This window comes from Schistocerca piceifrons, chromosome 4 (genome assembly GCF_021461385.2).
Source record: "Schistocerca piceifrons isolate TAMUIC-IGC-003096 chromosome 4, iqSchPice1.1, whole genome shotgun sequence".
Taxonomy (NCBI): domain Eukaryota; kingdom Metazoa; phylum Arthropoda; class Insecta; order Orthoptera; family Acrididae; genus Schistocerca; species Schistocerca piceifrons.
Window position 1 is genome coordinate 125,233,928 of NC_060141.1, and position 18,589 is coordinate 125,252,516.

Consider the following 18,589-nt stretch of genomic DNA (forward strand, 5'->3'; position numbering starts at 1 on the left):
GGGGCATCGGGACTCCCAGCAATGGCCATCCTGCCAGGTGGCTCATGCTGAGGCTGGGTGGCACCCGTGGGGAGGACCTCTGATCGGAATGGGTGGCATCAGGGCGGATGACACCATGAAGCGTAGTACGTCATCTCTTGCTGGTGGTCTGCCGCCAGCAGTCTCTAAGTGGGCAAAGTCCAACTTCAATGCTAAGAAATATGACCCCAAATCGTTACCCTCTCTGGCCACACCATGGGAGGAATGCCAGGCTAATAGCGAAGCTTATTCGCCCCAGTACCTTGTATGTAAGAGAGTTGATGGGGAATCTTTCATGTCCATGAAGCCTCAGTTTTTTGTGGAGAATTTGGAGGACAAGTTTGGGGAGGTGGAGGGCTTGTCCAAAATACGCTCTGGGCAGTCTTGATAAAAACAGCTCCTCTGTCCAGTCATGGGCATTACTTGCTTATGGCAAGTTGGGAGATGTTTCTGTTACCATCATGCCCCCATAAGAGCTTAAATATGGTCCAGGATATTATATTCCACAGGGACCTTCTTCAGCAGTCTAATGACGAGCTGCGCACAAATTTAGAGTGCTGAGGTGTTCATTTCATCCGGCGCAGCCTTGGGGGTCCGAGGGATAATCAGGTTGCCACCGTTGCCTTCATCTTGGCCTTCGAGGATGTCACATTACCCGAGAAGGTTGAGGTGATGGTCTACTGCTGTGATGCCATATATCCCTCTCCCAGTGTGGTGCTGTAAGAGCTGGAAGTTCGGCCATATGTCTTCCCGCCATAATTCCAGCATCACATGTCGAGATTGTGGACGTCCATCACATCCCAATACTCCATGTGCCCCGCCTCCTATATGTGTCAAGTGTGGAGAGCATAATTCACCTTGCTCGCCAAACTGCAGGATTTTACAGAAAGAGAGGAAAATTGTGGACCGACTGACCTACACTGAGGCTAAGAGGAAATTTGAGCACCTACATCCTGTGGCTATGACCACCTCTTATGCCGCCACTATGAGAACCGTTGTTGCCCCATCAGTTCCTCACATTCCTGTCACCTCTCAGAACCAGAACCTGCCCCGTTGATGGTGGACGAATCACTTCCCTCCCTGTTGCTCTGGCACTACCTACTTCGGGAGCAACAACCCCCCCCCCCCCTCCCCCCAACCATCGGGGATATCAGTCCCCACTTCTGAACCAGAGAAGTGTAAGTTTTCTTTGGCTCCTCTCGCTAGGAAGGGGTCCTTTGGGTCACTCCCTTCCCAGGTTTCTGCTAGTGGGAAAGATGACACCCACCACTGGCTGAAGAGCCCAAAAGCAGCTGGTTGTAGGGCTTCATGCTCATCCTCAGTCCCAGAGACTGAATCAGTGAAGTCCTCCAAGCCAGGGAAACCCAAGGAGTAGCAAGATAAATCCAAAATGAAAGTCCCCAAGACCAAGGGAATTGCGGTGACACCCACACCACCGCTACCTACAAGTTCTGCGTCTGCGGATGAGGTGGAGATTCTGGTGCCCGCTGAGGACCTAGATCTCGCCAGACCCTCTGACACAACGGATATAAACTGCTCAGGCAAAAAAGTTGGTGGCAGCAGGTGACCTTGAGGCATAAACTGCCTCATTGAATGTTCCATTCCTTCCCAGTCTCACGATGACGTCATCCTCCAGTGGAACTGCAGCAGTTTTTTCCGCAGCCTGGCTGAGCTACAGCATCTGTTAAGCTTTACATTTGCTTTCTGCATTGCCCTCCAGGAAACCTGATTGCCGGCAATGCGGACCCCTGCGCTCCATGGCTATAAGGGATACTACAGGAACCAAAGGGACCATAATCAAATGTCAGGTGGAATTTGCGTTTATGTCCTAAACTCTTTCTGTAGTGAAACTTTGCTCCTTCAAACCCCTCTTGAAGCTGTGTCTGTCAGAATAAGGACGACGCAGTAAATAACTGTCTGCAATGTATATCTTCCTCCAGATGGTGCAGTATCCCTGAATGAATTAACTGCACTGATTGATCAACACCCTAAACCTTTCCTACTTTTGGGAGATTTTAACACCCATAACCCCTTGTGGGGTGGCACAGTGCTTACTGGCCGAAGCAGAGATGTTGAAACTCTACTGTCTCAGTTCAACCTCTACCTCTTAAATACTGGGGCCACCACACGTTTCAGTGTGGCTCAGGGTAGTTATTCAGCCATTGATTTATGAATTTGCAGCCCAGGACTTATCCCGTCTATCCACTGGAGAGCACATGACTACCTGTGTGGTAGTGACCACTTCCCCATCTTCCTATCACTGCCCCGGCATCAGGCCCATAGACGCCTGCCCAGATGGGTTTCAAACAAGGTGGACTTGGAAACTTTCACCTCTGCTGTCACTGTTGAATCTCCCCCACATGGTAACATTGATGCGATGGTTGGGCAGGTGACTACAACAATCGTTTCTGTAGGCAAAAGGCAATCCCTTAGTGGTCGCCAGAAGTTGCTGAAGCAATTACGGAGTGTCGGTGAGCTCTACAGTGGCATAAGCAGCACCCTTCCCTGGAGCACCTGATAGCCTTTAAATGGCTCTGTGCCCGTGTTCGCCGCCTTATAAAACGACGGAAGCAGAAGTGTTGCGAGAGACCTGTCTGGACCATTGGGTGCCATACATCACCTTCCCAAGTCTGGGCAAAGATCAAATATGTTTTCGGGTACCAGACCCCAACAGGTATTCCCGGTGTTAACATAAATGGCATGTTATCTACCGACGCAAACGAATTTCCTGAGCGCTCTGCTAAGCACTATAGTTGAGCCTCTGCGTCGGAGAAATAGCCCCCATCCTTTCGCACTCTCAAATGGCAGCTGGAAGGGAAAGTCCTCTTGTTCACCACATGCCACAATGAATCCTATAACACCCCATTTACAGAGTGGGAGCGCCTCATTGCCCTGACACAGCTCCTGGGCCAGATCAGATCCACAGTCAGATGATTAAACATTTCTCATCTGACTGCAAGTGATGACTCCTCATCACTTTCAGCTGGATCTGGTGCAATGGCATCTTTCCATCTCAATGGCGGGAGAGCACCATCATTCCAGTGCTCAAACCCGGTAAAAACCCACTTTATGTGGATAGCTATCGATCCATCAGCCTTACCAACGTTCTTTGTAAGCTGCTGAAACGTACGGTGTGTTGGCGGTTGGCTTGGGTCCTGGAGATATGTGGTCTACTGGCTCCATGTCAGGGCACCACTGATAATCTTACCACTGATAATCTTGTCTCTCTCGAGTCTGCCACCCGAACAGCCTTTTCCAGACACCAACACCTGGTTGCCATCTTTTTTTTATTTACAAAAAGTGTAGAACACCACCTGGCGACATCATATCCTTGCCACATTATACGAGTGGGCTCTCCGAAGCTCGCTCCTGATTTTTATCCAAAATTTTCTGTCGCTTCGTACTTTCCGTGTCCAAGTTGGTGCCTCCCATAGTTCCCCCCATATCCAGGAGAATGGGGTCCTGCAGGTATCTGTATTGAGTGTGTCTCTATTTTTAGTGGCTAATAATGGTCTAGTAGCAGCTATAGGGCCGTCCATCTCACCTTCTCTGTATGCAGACTACTTCTGCATTTCATGCTGCTTGACCAGTACAGGTGTTGCTGAGCGGCACCTACAGGGAGCCATCCACAAGTTGCTGTCATGGTCTCTAGCCCACGGTTTCCAGTTTTCGGCCACGAAGATGTGTGTTATGCACTTCTGTCTGCGTCGTACCGTTCATCCAGAACCAGAACTTCACCTTAATGATGATCCGCTCACTGTAGTGGAGACATATCAATTCTTAGGACTGGTTTTCGACTCCCAATTGACTTTGCTTCCTCACCTTTGTCAGCTTAAGCGTAAGTGTTTGCAGCACCTCAATGCCCTCCGCTACCTGAGCAACACCAACTGGGGTGCAGATCGCTGTACACTGCTGCAGCTATACAGAACACTTGTTCAATCCCACCTTGACTATGGGAGCCTGGTTTATGGTTTGGCGGCGCCCTCAGTATTGCGTTTACTCAACCCAGTGCACCACTGCGGCGTTCGCCTAGTGACAGGAGCTTTTTGGACCAGTCCGGTGACCAGCATCCTTGTGGAGGCCAGAGTCCCTCCATTGCAAGTTAGGTGTGCACAACTGCTGCCCAGTTACATTGCACACGTTCGTAGTTCTCCTGCGCATCTGAATCACCATCTCCTTTTCCTACCCACAGCGATTCATCTCCCGCATCGGAGGCCCAGGTCACGGCTCCAATTGCATCTACATCTACATCTACATTGATACTCCGCAAGCCACCCAACGGTGTGTGGCGGAGGGCACTTTACGTGCCACTGTCATTACCTCCCTTTCCTGTTCCAGTCGCGTATGGTTCGCGGGAAGAACGACTGTCTGAAAGCCTCCGTGCGCGCTCTAATCTCTCTAATTTTACATTCGTGATCTCCTCGGGAAGTATAAGTAGGGGGAAGCAATATATTCGATACCTCATCCAGAAACGCACCCTCTCGAAACCTGGCGAGCAAGCTACACCGCGATGCAGAGCGCCTCTCTTGCAGAGTCTGCCACTTGAGTTTATTAAACATCTCCGTAACGCTATCACGGTTACCAAATAACCCAGTGACGAAACGCGCCGCTCTTCTTTGGATCTTCTCTATCTCCTCCATCAACCCGACCTGGTACGGATCCCACACTGATGAGCAATACTCAAGTATAGGTCGAACGAGTGTTTTGTAAGCCACCTCCTTTGTTGATGGACTACATTTTCTAAGCACTCTCCCGATGAATCTCAACCTGGTACCCGCCTTACCAACAATTAGTTTTATATGATCATTCCACTTCAAATCGTTCCGTACGCATACTCCCAGATATTTTACAGAAGTAACTGCTACCAGTGTTTGTTCCGCTATCATATAATCATACAATAAAGGATCCTTCTTTCTATGTATTCGCAATACATTACATTGCAGTTTGTGCCTGATCCCTTCTTTCCGAACTGGAGTCCTTGCCTTTACCACCTATACTTGAGGTCCATTCACGTACACCGCCATAGTGTACACCTAGGCTACAGCTTCTCCTGGACCTTTCACATGGCCCTAAGGACTCAGTTAACCCCGCGGCTCTCCACTGCCACTTCCTCTCGATTCTTGACACGTACCGAGACCATGCAGTGGTTTACACTGACGGCTCAATGGCTGATGCTCACTTCGGCTTCGCATGTGTCCATAGAGGACATACTGAACAGCATTCCTTGCCCAGTGGCTGTAGTGTTTTCACTGCTGAGGTGGTGGCTATATCTCGTGCTTTTGAGCACAACCGTTCATGCCCTGGGGAGTTGTTTCTTCTGTGTACTGACTCCTTGAGCAGCGTACAAGCTATCAGCCAGTGCAACCCTCATCATCCTTTGGTAGCAACCATCCAGGAGTCCACCTATGCCCTGGAACGGTCCAGTCGTTCAGTGGTGTTTGTGTGGACCCCAGGTTATGTCGCCTGACCTGCGTTCAGTACTATCCCGCAAGGTTTTGTGGCTTTGGGAGATGAAATGGCATAATCTCAGCATGCACAACAAACTGTGTGCTATTAAGGAGACTACAAATGTGTGGCAGGCCTCTCGCAAGGTCACTGTGGTTCTCTGCCGGCTCCGCATTGGTCATGCTTTGGTGACACACGGCTACCTCTTGTGACGTGATGACCCACCTCAGTGTCGGTGTGGCGCCTAGCTGACAGTGGCCCATATCTTGGTGAGCTGTCCTTCTTTTGCTCCCCTGCAATGGACTCTTCAGTTACTGGACTCGTTGCCATTAATTTTAGCTGACAACGCCTCATCAGATAATTTAGTTTCACGTTTTGTAAGTGACAATGGGTATTATCATTCTATATAAGTTTTAGCACATGTCCTTTGTCCCTTTGTGTTCTCCACTCTAATGCTTTTAGGGTGGATGTTTTAATGTGTTGCAGAGTGGGTGGCTTTTTCTTTTTATTCTCTTGGTCGCCCAGCCACGGTCATCAGCTCTGTTGTTTTTACCCCTTGTACCTGTTTCTTGCTACTCTCTGTGGTTTTCTTTTCCTGTTTTGTCCATGGTAATGTTGGTTGTCCTTCTGGTTTTCCCTTTGTCCTGTTGTGCTCTATGTCTCCTTTCTTTTTTTTCCCCCTTGTGTAATTATTTTACTGGGAACAAGGGACCAATGATCACGCAGTTTGGTCCCCCCCCCCCCCCTCCCCCCATCCTCTAAACCAACAAACCAACCAACCCTCTTCGGATTATGAAATTTGATAATATGCTTTAGTGGGTTAATCTTTGAGAATATCTTTTTATTTTGAAGGACAAAATTTACATCATCAACTCATGGAATTGGCTATCAGTCTGGGAGAGTCCTATCACTCAGATGGCGATAATGTTTGCAGACTCTCCACTGGCCATTTGGCTTCATAACAAGGTGTAGTGGACTAGCCCATTGTGATTGCGACAGACGTATAATACTATTATTTATAGCAGTGTAATGCTGTACTTTGTGCTTCAACACTTTTGGTACTAAGGATGGTTTTGTGTTTAGAAAATTTCTCCATAAGTTTAGAAAACTGGCATGTAGCATAGAGTGAGCTTACTGAGTCTTTAGTATTCACAGTGGTTACTTCTGCTGAAGTGTCTAATTTGGTAACATTGTCTATCAACTTCTTATTTTTGAGATCAATGAGTAAACCATAATGATGAAGTAAATTAGCCCCCAATATACCTTTTGATACATCTGCTACAATGAATGGCCATTCACAATTGCGTGTAAGCCCTGAATCAATGGTTAACATCTTGGAAATGTAAGTTTCTATATCTCAACCATTTGCAGCATAAAAACTGAAGTCAGTGTGGAAATTTGTCTTTCAAAACTGGTATGATATGCACCGCTATCTATCAGAAAATATCTTCCACTAGTCTGATCTTTAACAAACAGATGATGTTGGTGGCTTGATGTCGATACTGAAGTAGAACACTCAGCCAGTGTTGTGTCTATCGTCTTTAGTTTTTCCTTTTTTCCTTGTTTGGCCGCTGACAAGGCTGGACACATTTTTCAGGTTTTCAGCATGTGCAAAATTTAAAGTGATAATAGCAGTATTTTTCGCTTTTATTGAATATTGCTCTGCTTCTCCTTGTACTGCGTGGTCTTTGCCTACTTGATTTTCAAAGCATTTTATTTCGTTTTCCAATTCTTCAATCCTTACAAGAAGATTTTAGACTGACATGTATGATGAGGTTGATGGAATGGATTGAACTGATGCAATTTGGACGTCCTCAACAGAGTGCATTTCGATCATATGATCTGCCATATCCACTGCTTCATCAGATATAACTAAAATTTAGAATGTTACCCGGTAGTTTGTCAAGCCAAAGTGTTTTCAAGATCTTGTCCGACACATTAGTACTGGCGTAGCCCTGCATTTTTCTTAATAATTTGGGAGGCTTAGTATCACCCAGTTCCAAACAACTTTGGTCAAAAGTCATTCTTCTGCAAGAGAATATTTATTGTTCTCATCATTTGTAACTAGATCCTAGATATTTTCAACAAATTTTGGCTCCAGCTGAGCAAGCAAATAGTTAAATTTAGTTGCTCAGTCTCTATACCAGCGATCATAAATTGTGCTTGAGCATGACAAAACCAGATATCTGGCTTTTCCGTCCAAAACTGGCAGTTTAATCCTTATCTTATCAATTTCCAGCTGCATTCAGGATTATCATTTTCAGGTCCATTCAGCTCTTGACATTCGCCTAACACAGTATGTGACGAATTCAATTTAAAAAAATACGTGAAAATTTTGCCGCAATCACTTTGCCGATGTCATCATCTCGCCATTCACGTAGGGGTCGTAAATTTGTAGCTCTTTACGTTCATTAAGGTCTCAGTTTAACTAGATTTTTCAATTTGATTTTCTTATCGCACACACCAAAAAACTTTAATTACAATCACCATGGTGTAACAAATTTCTCTTTTTATGTTTTATTCCAAAGAGTAATAATATTATTATGTCAACATTGGCATTGTCACAGCAAACACATTTCAAACACATTAAAAACAAAAATAATAATTTGTGATGTTCCCACAAATTATATCAGGAAAATGTGAAATTCCATGGGCATCTTCCATTAATTGGTGTGTGCAGCACACACACATGTAACACTGTTTAAGAATTAGCTAGCAAAGGCCAACTCACCCGCAAGCTAGTGAATTGTTTGTGATGTTACATGTGTGTATGTGAGACACCTTAATCAGCTGCTGGTAAATGTTTGCTTTTCCTCATTTTAATGAATAATTTCCTTATTGATAAATGATATTCTATTTCCAGGTTGAAAAAGTGAAGGCAGCAAGTGAGAGGGAAGAACGTAAAGAAATTGCTCATGAAGCTCAAGCTTTGCTTAAACGTCTTAGCGAGAACGGTCACACAGTAGACCAGGTAAGCAAATCATTGAAGGTTGTGCGGGAGAAAATTTCTTAGCATATATTTGCAAGAGCCCCAAAAAAAAGCAATCTCAAAGAGATTACTCAACTATTTGTAGAATTAATTTTGTAATACTTTGCTTAGAATAATTTTAAAAATCTGTATCTTTATTCTTAGTCATAATCGCAGAACTCCCCCAGTCACTAAGCTGAAAACTGACATGTTGTTCTCAAGAACCTGTTTAATGGTGGGTACAGCCATCATAGTTCAGTGTATTACAGTACGATGGTGGATACTACTCTTACATGGCTCTAATTGTATATTTGTGAGCTCAGTGAATGACAGCACGCCTGACCCCTATGAAGCAGAAATTGCCAGTATTTGGTGTTTTTTAATGAAGTGATTTTAATGAGTCGTTTAAAGGTGCAAGCTACTATATTGCATGTGATACATCATCAAGTTATGAAAACAGTAGCATTTTGGGCGTCAGACGAAGTGGAAGTACACAACAAAGCACAGTGACCTAAGAAACTTGTGCCAATGTGACAGCAATGTGTGCTGTACACTGTGATTCCTTGGGACTGGAAACAATGTAGCTAATCATCCTAAAACTAGTATTTGCACTGTGACATCTAAAATAGAAGTAACTGTTCTACAGCTTCCAAACACTGGGTGCCAATTCAAGAAGTGACAACAACTGCTGGTTTCCTGTAATAGTTGGTGAACTGAGGGTGCACTTTGCTCGCTGCATCCCCACGTAACAGTTATCAGTACCTCCTATAGAAGACAGTGGGTCAAAAAGAAAAAGTAATTGTGACTCCAGTGTTCTGGCTTACTGTGGCAGAGCAGCTCTTCAAGAATGTAACTCTCCTTATGTACACTTGGAAGGGACAACCAAGCAGAAGAACCACTAAGGCTTCAAGCCAGAAGCTGGGAACATTTTCCAGTGCAAAAAATGCCGAAAGAGAAACCAACTGCTCCCTCTAGAAGATGGGTAGTTTGTTATGATCAAGAGCATCATAGGGAAACCTGTTTTGAATGTAACGCTTGTAAAGTTGTCCTTCATGTGGACAAATGTTTCACAAGATACCATGTGCAGCTCTACTATGTATGAATATTTATGGCAAATGAGAAATGATTCATAGTTTACAATAGGCAATAGAATTGCGTGTGGATGATTATGGTGTTATAACTCCTTAGAACCAACTACATTTTTTCATGTTTCATAAATAATCATGTATATGTGAAAACAAAATATGTATATGGTAAAAACATTGTATTCCTATGACAAATCTGGTATCAAAAAATCCTGCGTGAATGGATTAAGTGACTTGCTGTTTCAAACACTACATCAGGTGATGAGACATAGCTTATATCTGGTTATAATTTTAGACCTTTTTTACTAAGATTGTTTTTCTTTCTGGATCTATGTACATATTACAAGTTTTTCACTGAATTTCTTCCTGTAGTCTCACTTATTCTTTCATATGTATTCTGAAAGTAATTAGTAAACTTTGTGAAATATGATGTGGCAATATGCTAATAAAAGATGAATGATTTGGTAGGCTGTATGTTTTTAAATGATGAAATATCTTTTGTTGTATCACCCAGAACACAAGAAGTGAGGCTATGTAAACCACTGTGAAGTTCGTGACATCAGCTTTGTTGAACATGTTAGAGTTTCTTCCCATTCCAACTGCATATGAGTCTAGGAAGAAAGACTGCTTAAGTGCCTCTGTGTAAACAGTAGTTAGTCTGAACTTGTCTTCACTGTCCGTATGGGACTTATATGTAGTGGGCTGAAGTATGTTTGTAGATTCTTTTCTCAATACTCCAGGGTGTGTACAAACTCCTTATACAACTTAGAAACATCTGAGTTGTGAAAAAATTTCCAATTAGTGCTTGGAAATCCTTATGTGAGCATACTACTACTCATGTTGTCATGATGTAAAAGCAACACAGATTCAGACACATGTATTATCACTACTCTCAGCATGTGGTTCAGCTCAAGCACAGTGGTGATTGACTCAGATCATCCTAATAACCACATGTATTCTTTGACTGACAGAAGAGACACACAGTTCTTTGAGAGATTTCCTTCCTTCCCCCTCCCGCTCTTGTGAAACTACAAATAGTGGTTAGCAGCAGTGTTGCGAGATTGTGGGTAATTATCCAGAATTCAGGTATTTTAAGAGCTTGGGGCTATACATAAGTTACAGATTACATCACTAATTGGCGTTACATAATTTTAAACTTGTGGGTATTTCAAAGGTGTTTTTGCCAGATTTGAACGATTTAAAAAAAGAAGAAGAAGAGAGTTATGTTCGTAACACTATTTAGCAGTGTTGTTTTGTTATTCTGTTATATCCCTTGTCATCTTTATGTTGATATAATTACACTTCATTTGTTTTTTGTTGGTAAAGAAAGAAGTAAGTTCTTTCTTTTCGTTTTATGTTTTTAATAAACTCAGTAAATCTCTTTAAGTTGCTAATGTTTAATGCTCCTTGTAAAATGCGTTATTCTAAGCTTAGTATATGATGTGTCTGATCACTACTCCCACAATATTAATATTAATTAACTTTTTTATTTTGGCTCAAATTTTAAAAAAATCCTGTATTTTATTTTTTTTATTACCGGGCCTAGAGTATTTTTACATAAATAAATTGTAATGCCATATATTTCTGATAATAACCTGTGAAAGAATAGAGGAGTTATGCCTATCTACATCCATTATCATGGTGCAACAACTCTTTAAAAATGGGTATATTCATATGGAATGACCCATTTTGACATTAAACATGGTCCAGTCACATTATTGTGACCACCACCTCTGTCCAATGTCAATGACCACTCACGGATGGCAGGTGGCAGCACTAGCAGTGGAGTGTATATAAAGCGTGTTGAAGGACACAAAAACCAGTGCAGTCCATGTCGTAATGGGGAAACAGCAATTTATTTTAGGTCCTAAAGGGCATGATCATAGGCTTTTGGGCCAAAGGTGGAAGCATTTCCAAACTGGCTAAGTTTATAAACTGTTTGCTTGCCACCTTGGTTAAATCATACTGTTTGTGACAAAATGGCACTATCTAAAACCAGCATTGAGGCAACTGTGGTTCACCAAGGACCAAAGATGCCACGGTGAACTATGACTGCAGAGATTTTTGTGGGTGAATAGACATCCAGTTGTTGAGTAACTGACCACCCAGATGAACAAAGGGGCTACCTGCAGTGTCTGCTGAATGACTGTTCAGTGAACGTTGCTGCGTCTGGGCTTCCACAGCAGGCGCCTGGTCCACGCACTCATGATGACTGCTGTTCATTGGCGACAAAGGTTAGAATTTGCACACCAGTATTGCAACTGGACATTCGCTGAGTGGCAACAGGTGGCCTTTTCAGATGCATCACATTTTATGCTCTTATCGGACAGATGGCTGTTGACACACATGGTGTGAAACATCTGAAAGATAACTTCCAGGCCAGAGGAGGGAGTGTTATTGTCTGTGCACTGTTTTTGTGGCATTCCCTAGGTGATCTCGTCATTGTGAAATGCACAGTGGATCAGCACAAGTATGCATCTGTCCTTCAGGACCATGTCCACCCCTGTATGTGGTTTATTTTTCCTCAACACCATGGCATCTACCAACAGGACAATGCAATGTGTCACACAGCTCACAGTGTGCGTGCATGGTTTGAAGAGCACAAAGATAAGTTCACTATACGCCCCTGGCCACCAAACTCTCTGAACTTATCCTTAACCGAGAAACCTAATGTAGCTGGCCACAGCTCTGCAGTTGGCATGGCTCCACAACCTTTTTGGTATGTTGTTGCTGCACGCCTCACAACATTCATCACTGCTAAAGGTGGTTATTCAGGCTTTTGACAGGTGGTCACATTAATGTGACTGGGCTGTGTGTTATCTGCTAATGTTTATAGATTTTTTTCCCCAGAAAAACTACCTTCTCGAAACATCTTTGTAACAGCAATTTTCCATGGCCACACTACTGCAAATGACATGTTTGAAAATCTGACAAGTTCAGTTTTGCCCATATCATTTTAAAATGTCTATGGATGGTCCAAACACCAACTTAAAAGTAACATACACCAACAGAACAACACATTCTTAATGATTATAATAATCAGTCAGCTGATAAATATTGGGACTTGTGCAATACACGTCATTCATAATGCTTTCAGACAAGGGTTTGAATCATTAGTTTGGAACATTGATAATTATTCCTTTCTTTTTTTCTTTAGTGTTTACTGATTAGTCAAATATTTTCCAACTATAAGGGAGGGTTTTAGTACTGTTAACAGGGCAAGCTTTGAAATTTGTTTCTCACCGATTATTTGAAAATGTGTCTGTATGCAAGAGAGTACTAGAAATTTTGCCTGCATTGAAAACATGGTTTAAACAGATAGAGAAGGGGAAATTTAGGGAGCCACCACCCAAATAATATCAAAATATTGTGAACAGTGCCAAAGATGATTGAAATAGAGAGGATATAAAATAAAGTCTGGAAATGGTGAAAAAAGTGTTTCTGAAGAAGAGAAATTTGTTAACATTGAATACAGACTTAAGTGTTAGGAAATCTTTTCTGAAGGCATTTGTCTGGAGCGTAGACATGTATGGAAGTTAAACATGGACAGTAAACAGCTTAGACAAGAAAAGAATAGAAGTTTTTGAAATGTGGTGCTACAGAAGAATGCTGAAGATTAGATGGGTAGATCAGACAACTAAGAGGAGGTACTGAATAGAATTGGAGAGACAAGAAATTTGTGGCACAACTTGACTAAAAGAAGGGGTCATTTGATAGGAAACATTCTGAGACATCAAGGGATCACCAATTTAGTATTGGATGGAAGTTTGGGGAGTTAAAATTGTAGAGGGAGTCAAAGAGATGAAGACAGTAAGCATATTCCGAAGGATGTAGGTTGCAGTAGTTATTTGGAGATAAAGAGGCTTGCACAGGATAGAGTAGTGTGGAGAGCTGTATTAAACCAGTCTCCAGACTGAGGATGACAACAATGACGACTACAACAACAAAATCAAAAATCATTTTCATGTAAAACTTAACACTTTGCAATACTTAAACATTATGGAGCCTTTCCGTAACACACATCAGACTGATAAACCCATGCTCTTGTACATAACGGACAATATTAAAAAAATCTATTCTTGCATTAATACAGGGAAACCAAAACTGTTGAATAATTTAACTGTTGTTGATGTAGTAAAAGTTGAATTCAATAACCCTAAGAACCATCTTCCTAGATAATTTTTTTTTTTTTTTTTTTTTTTTTACAAATTCAAGAACTACATTCTTTTAGAAAGGTGTCAGAGGGGGGACATACTGATTTTACATGGGAACGTAAAATATGTGTTAATTAAAGTTGTATCAGTTATAATTTCGAAATCACCAGCAGTTTTCAACATTGTAAGAAATTTATCATGTTTAAGTATATTTAGTGGAAGAGAAACGAAATTGTATGAGGGAGAGTAAATGTCCTCTAAGTAGCTTATTAGATTTGGAGATTGTGATGACATTCATGCAGATTGTGTCAATGAAACTGTTATGAAAACACCGAAGAATTTTTAAATTTGGAGAAAGAAACTATGAGTTTGGATGATTTCATTTAAAAATGAAACATATACAAGTTTGATCATGTATCCAGAAGCTTTTTCTATTAAGTGACGGCCAAACAACTACAGAAAGAGTTTTTAGAGTAACAAAAAATATGCAGTCGGAAATCTTATAAGAGGAATTGCATGTAGCTTTGAGACTCATTTGTGGTCATGTAAATATCTTAAGTGCAGATGTAATAATAGTTGTTTACTAATAAAGATTTGTGTTACTCTCATTCCATGTTAAGACATCATTATAATCAGTATCTGGAAGAGGTATAAAACACAGAAAATGCTAAAAAAAGAAAGGAAGACAGATTAATGATCACAAAATATTAATTTTCACAGCCAAAAATGTCACAGTTAACAAAATGTTCTGGGCTATTATATCCTGATCAGAGTTGAAATCCGTTCAACCACAGCATAATAGCAATCAGAGAAACAACAGGCTGTAATGGTGTTAAATAAATCAAATAATTTGAGAAGTCTGCAAAAGAAAAAAGAAATGAAATGCAGAAATTAGAAGAAAGAAATTTCAAAATGACAAATTAGCTTTAATACATTCTTTCATGTAGCATATACTTCTGCCCTCAAACTGAGTGAGGTGGCACCGTGGTTAGCACACTGGACTCCCATTCAGGATGGCACCGTTCAAACCCATGTCCAGCCAGCCAGATTTAGGTTTTCTGTGATTTTCCTAATTCACTCCAGGCAAATGCCAGGATGTTTCCTTTGAAAGGACACGGTAGATTTCCTTCCACATCCTTACAACAATCCGAGCTTGTGCTCTGTCTCCAGTGACCTCAATGTTGACAGGACAATAAACCATAAGCCTCCTTCTTTCTGCCCTCAAAATTGTTTTAAAGAAGTTTTCCAATATTTTTTCTTTTTATTTAGATGTTATTTTTGCATGTCATTTATTCCAAATTTTAAAGCTGTAGATCAGAAAGATGACTTTCCTTGTGTTATTTTTTATCTTTGATTTATATTTTGTGTACAAACAAGGTTTAATTGATACATTCAAGAGTAGAAAATGAACATAGACTCGCATCTTATGCGATAAAAGTAGTGCTGCCTTTTAAATAATTTTTGCTAAGTGAGTATGAAATGAACAACTTTCACCAATTTATAGAAAGTGAAATAAAAATATGATCCTTATAAAAAAAAGTTAAAGTGATTACTGTTATTCTGAAATAACATTTAGAAATTAAGTTAGCATATTTTTTCATGTGTGCAGTGTTTTCTCCCTTTTAACTAGTTTGTCATTGTCATTGCACTGTTTCATGTTGTGGTTTGACAGTGATATTTCATTTTACCATAATCAGACTCTTTCTCCATAAGCATCACACTACAAACCGATGTGAATGTTGTGGGTTGGCAGGAGAGCCAACACCACGTTACTAGAGGAAGCCGAAAGGCACGCGTTTTAGCTCACGCAGGCTGGCGTGAGGTCTGGAACAGGACAAGGAAATTAGAATTTAGAAAAACAGACGTAGCTGGTGGAATACTTAACTTTAATCCATTAATGATGAGCGTCGCTCTTGACTGTACATTATTCACACTATCAATAGTAGCTGAACATGGCGCCTTGCTAGGTCGTAGCAAATTATGTAGCTGAAGGCTATGCTAACTATCGTCTCGGCAAATGAGAGCGTATTTTGTCAGTGAACCATCGCTAGCAAAGGGGGGCGAGTGCTAGGAAGTGTCTCTAGACCTGCTGTGTGGCGGCGCTCGGTCTGCAATCACTGATAGTGGCAACATGCGGGTCCGACGTATACTAACGGACCGCGGCCGATTTAAAGGCTACTGCCTAGCAAGTGTGGTGTCTGGCGGTGACACCACAGTGAATAACCATATAGGCCTCCAACTCTTTGTGCATATGATGTGCACATTCTTGATCAAACATACAATATTTAATTCTTATGTGTAAAAAAGATCCTACAAATGTGTAGATTAATTTCAGTGTGTCATGAGATTGTGTAAGTGTCATAACTGTTGCTTTTGTAGTATTACAACTGCAGAAATAATCTTATTAAATTCCTTGAAAATATTGATCAGATAATCTCATTTCAGATTCTGGATGACATGGTGTGTACGGAAATTGCAGTGACTGACTTGCATGGCCCACGAAATCGTGAACGAAGGTACATAGCAGCAACATTTGAACGTACAGAGAGAAGAGACACTCCAAGAAGCTACCAAAGACCTGGTCTTAGAGATCTTTTGTGAAGTAAAATTTATTGTTAGTGTAATGGTGGATCCATCCCACCTCGGAGCCTGTCAGTACATAGCGATCCACAGAGAACTCGAGTAAAAGTTCTTTTTCAATACCATGCTGTAGTAGTTTGTTACTGTACCTGATTTCCATTCTCATTACAATCCTCACAACCTGCAGATTCCTGGTTACTTACTTATTATTAGTGTATTTACGCTAATAAGTAAAATTGTTGTACTGTGTGTGTTAAATTATCAGTAGACAGTATGAAAATGAAAAGCTATGAAGCAAAACAACATATGTGTAAGTGCGACTGTTAATCTGTGTCAACAAGAACAATGCAGGGAAGGAAATTGCAAAATACCTTTTTAAATGGGAACTGAGAAGGTTGAAGCACTTTCAAACTGCAAGAACATACGTGGTGTCCCTTTCACAGATTTATTTTACAGCCTGCCCATTGACAATGACGAAGGTGAAATACCTGTTTGTAGTTAATATTTTGTATAGCTTGAGTGCCACTTACATCACTCAAAACTTTCAGTGAATGTGACTCATTCATAAATAACATTTTTCAATCAACAGAACAGAACAGGAAGGGAGTGCAGGAGATTTCCATTTCTAAAAGAAGATCGAGTCTTAAATAGGTCTGAATGGCTCAAATATGATAACTTTTTTTAATGTCCAAACAACATCCTGGCACATCGTGAGCTTTTGAAGATTGTACAGTGAGGTGCAGAGGTGCTCAGCAAGGTGCAATTTGTTACATGGACACCCATATTTAGACTTCTTATCTGTGCTTCAGGCAAATGTTGAGATTCTGCTTTGAACAGCTGGAATGTGAATTAGCTATCAACTTGAAAATTGGTTTGAACACCGAAGTGCTGAACCCCACTCTTGGGGAATTATGTTCCCTTGTTTCCTCCACCCCTCAGGTGGACTTACCCAGCTGGTTGTAGGGTAACATGCATCTTGGCCTTTCTGACATACATAACCAATTCTAAAAGGTGGAGTCTGTATGTTTAAAACCATGTGTGTGTGAATCCTGGAACCCTAATATTTATAGTCCGATAGTTACTGATATAGCAAAGTAATCTGTCAACAGCACATTAAATCATAAGTGCCCTATTAGCTACGTGGAAATGTACATATGGAAGATATGTTGCTTTTTTTCGTATAGTTCACTGAACAATGTTATTGCAAAGTATCTGCAAAAATGAACAGTTGTGTTGAATTTATTTTTTATGGCAGAACATTATGCATTAACAGACATTATATACCAAATATAATACAGAATGATTGTCTTCTACACCCATATTATTTAGCAATGGTATTGATACTTACAAAATATAGAAACTCTGTTTACTGTAAAATATAGATGGGTAAGCAGATAACTGATTGTTACATTGGTTTCCATATGACTAGAAATACAAGTAAATGGAATACAGGTCATATGCTTCAATGAAAGTCTCCAATATTATTGAGCCATATGATGATTTGAGTACTAAAATCAACTTCTTTTCTCATATTTCTGGAATTTGAAAATATAAATTTCAGATACCAAGAATTAAGTGTACAAGATCCTCATTTATTCATTTGCTCACTTCAGTTCATTCTAGAGTACTGGAAGCCTTATCGTACTGCTGCCAGGTAAGAATGATACAGTCCTAAACAAGTTGCAGTGGTCTTGTTTATCAATCAACTTAAGTGGAATTCATTACAAACATTAACTTGTCCTTATGGAAAAACTAAACGAAGTCATACAAACTTTGAGGCAGACAGGCAATTCTATGATCTGCCCATGAATTTAATTTCAGGGGGCAATTTATAATGATTCTGGGACTGTGTATTCTCCATTTGTAAAAGCAAGTTGCCTAGTACACCATAGAGCGGGGGGGGGGGGGGGGGGTGATTCGTCATCACTGTCCAGCACCATATAGTCCAGCTGTTCTCTCTCCTGGCAACTGTCTGCATTGATGTACACAACAGGGTGGCATTATTTTTGATTCCAGTTTCCATTTGAAAAATAATATACACACAGTGTTGTTTGTTGTTAACATAATATTTGTTATGTTCTTTCTATTATAAAGAACAACTGGTGCTATCACAAAACACCACTATCTGCTCCTGTAAGCAAACAGTAATCCGAACAAAATTGTTTCATGGTATCCACATCTCTTCTTGCTGTTTGACTAATCAACATATTTTCCCCTTCGGGTGGGGACCAAGCATCAGTTAACATTCACTTTTTCATAGACACTTACGTGCCTGCACTGTGAGGCAGTTCCTAAGGACTATCTTCTATAGAATAAATGTGAGTAATAAATAAATTAGC

The 18,589-nt window shown here is 41.0% G+C and overlaps 1 protein-coding gene across 2 annotated transcripts in view; it reads left to right on the plus strand.

Annotated features, from left to right (window-relative positions):
- Positions 1-16,369, plus strand: part of LOC124796243 (pentatricopeptide repeat-containing protein 2, mitochondrial-like) — a 73,348-nt gene extending 56,979 nt beyond the window's left edge. For both annotated transcript variants that reach the window (XM_047260335.1, XM_047260336.1), the window contains 2 exons: positions 8,327-8,434; positions 16,116-16,369. In XM_047260335.1, coding sequence (XP_047116291.1) covers positions 8,327-8,434; positions 16,116-16,271 — 264 coding nt within the window. In that variant the 3' untranslated portion in view covers positions 16,272-16,369. The remainder of the gene's footprint in view (positions 1-8,326; positions 8,435-16,115) is intronic.
- Positions 16,370-18,589: the final 2,220 nt, after the last annotated feature.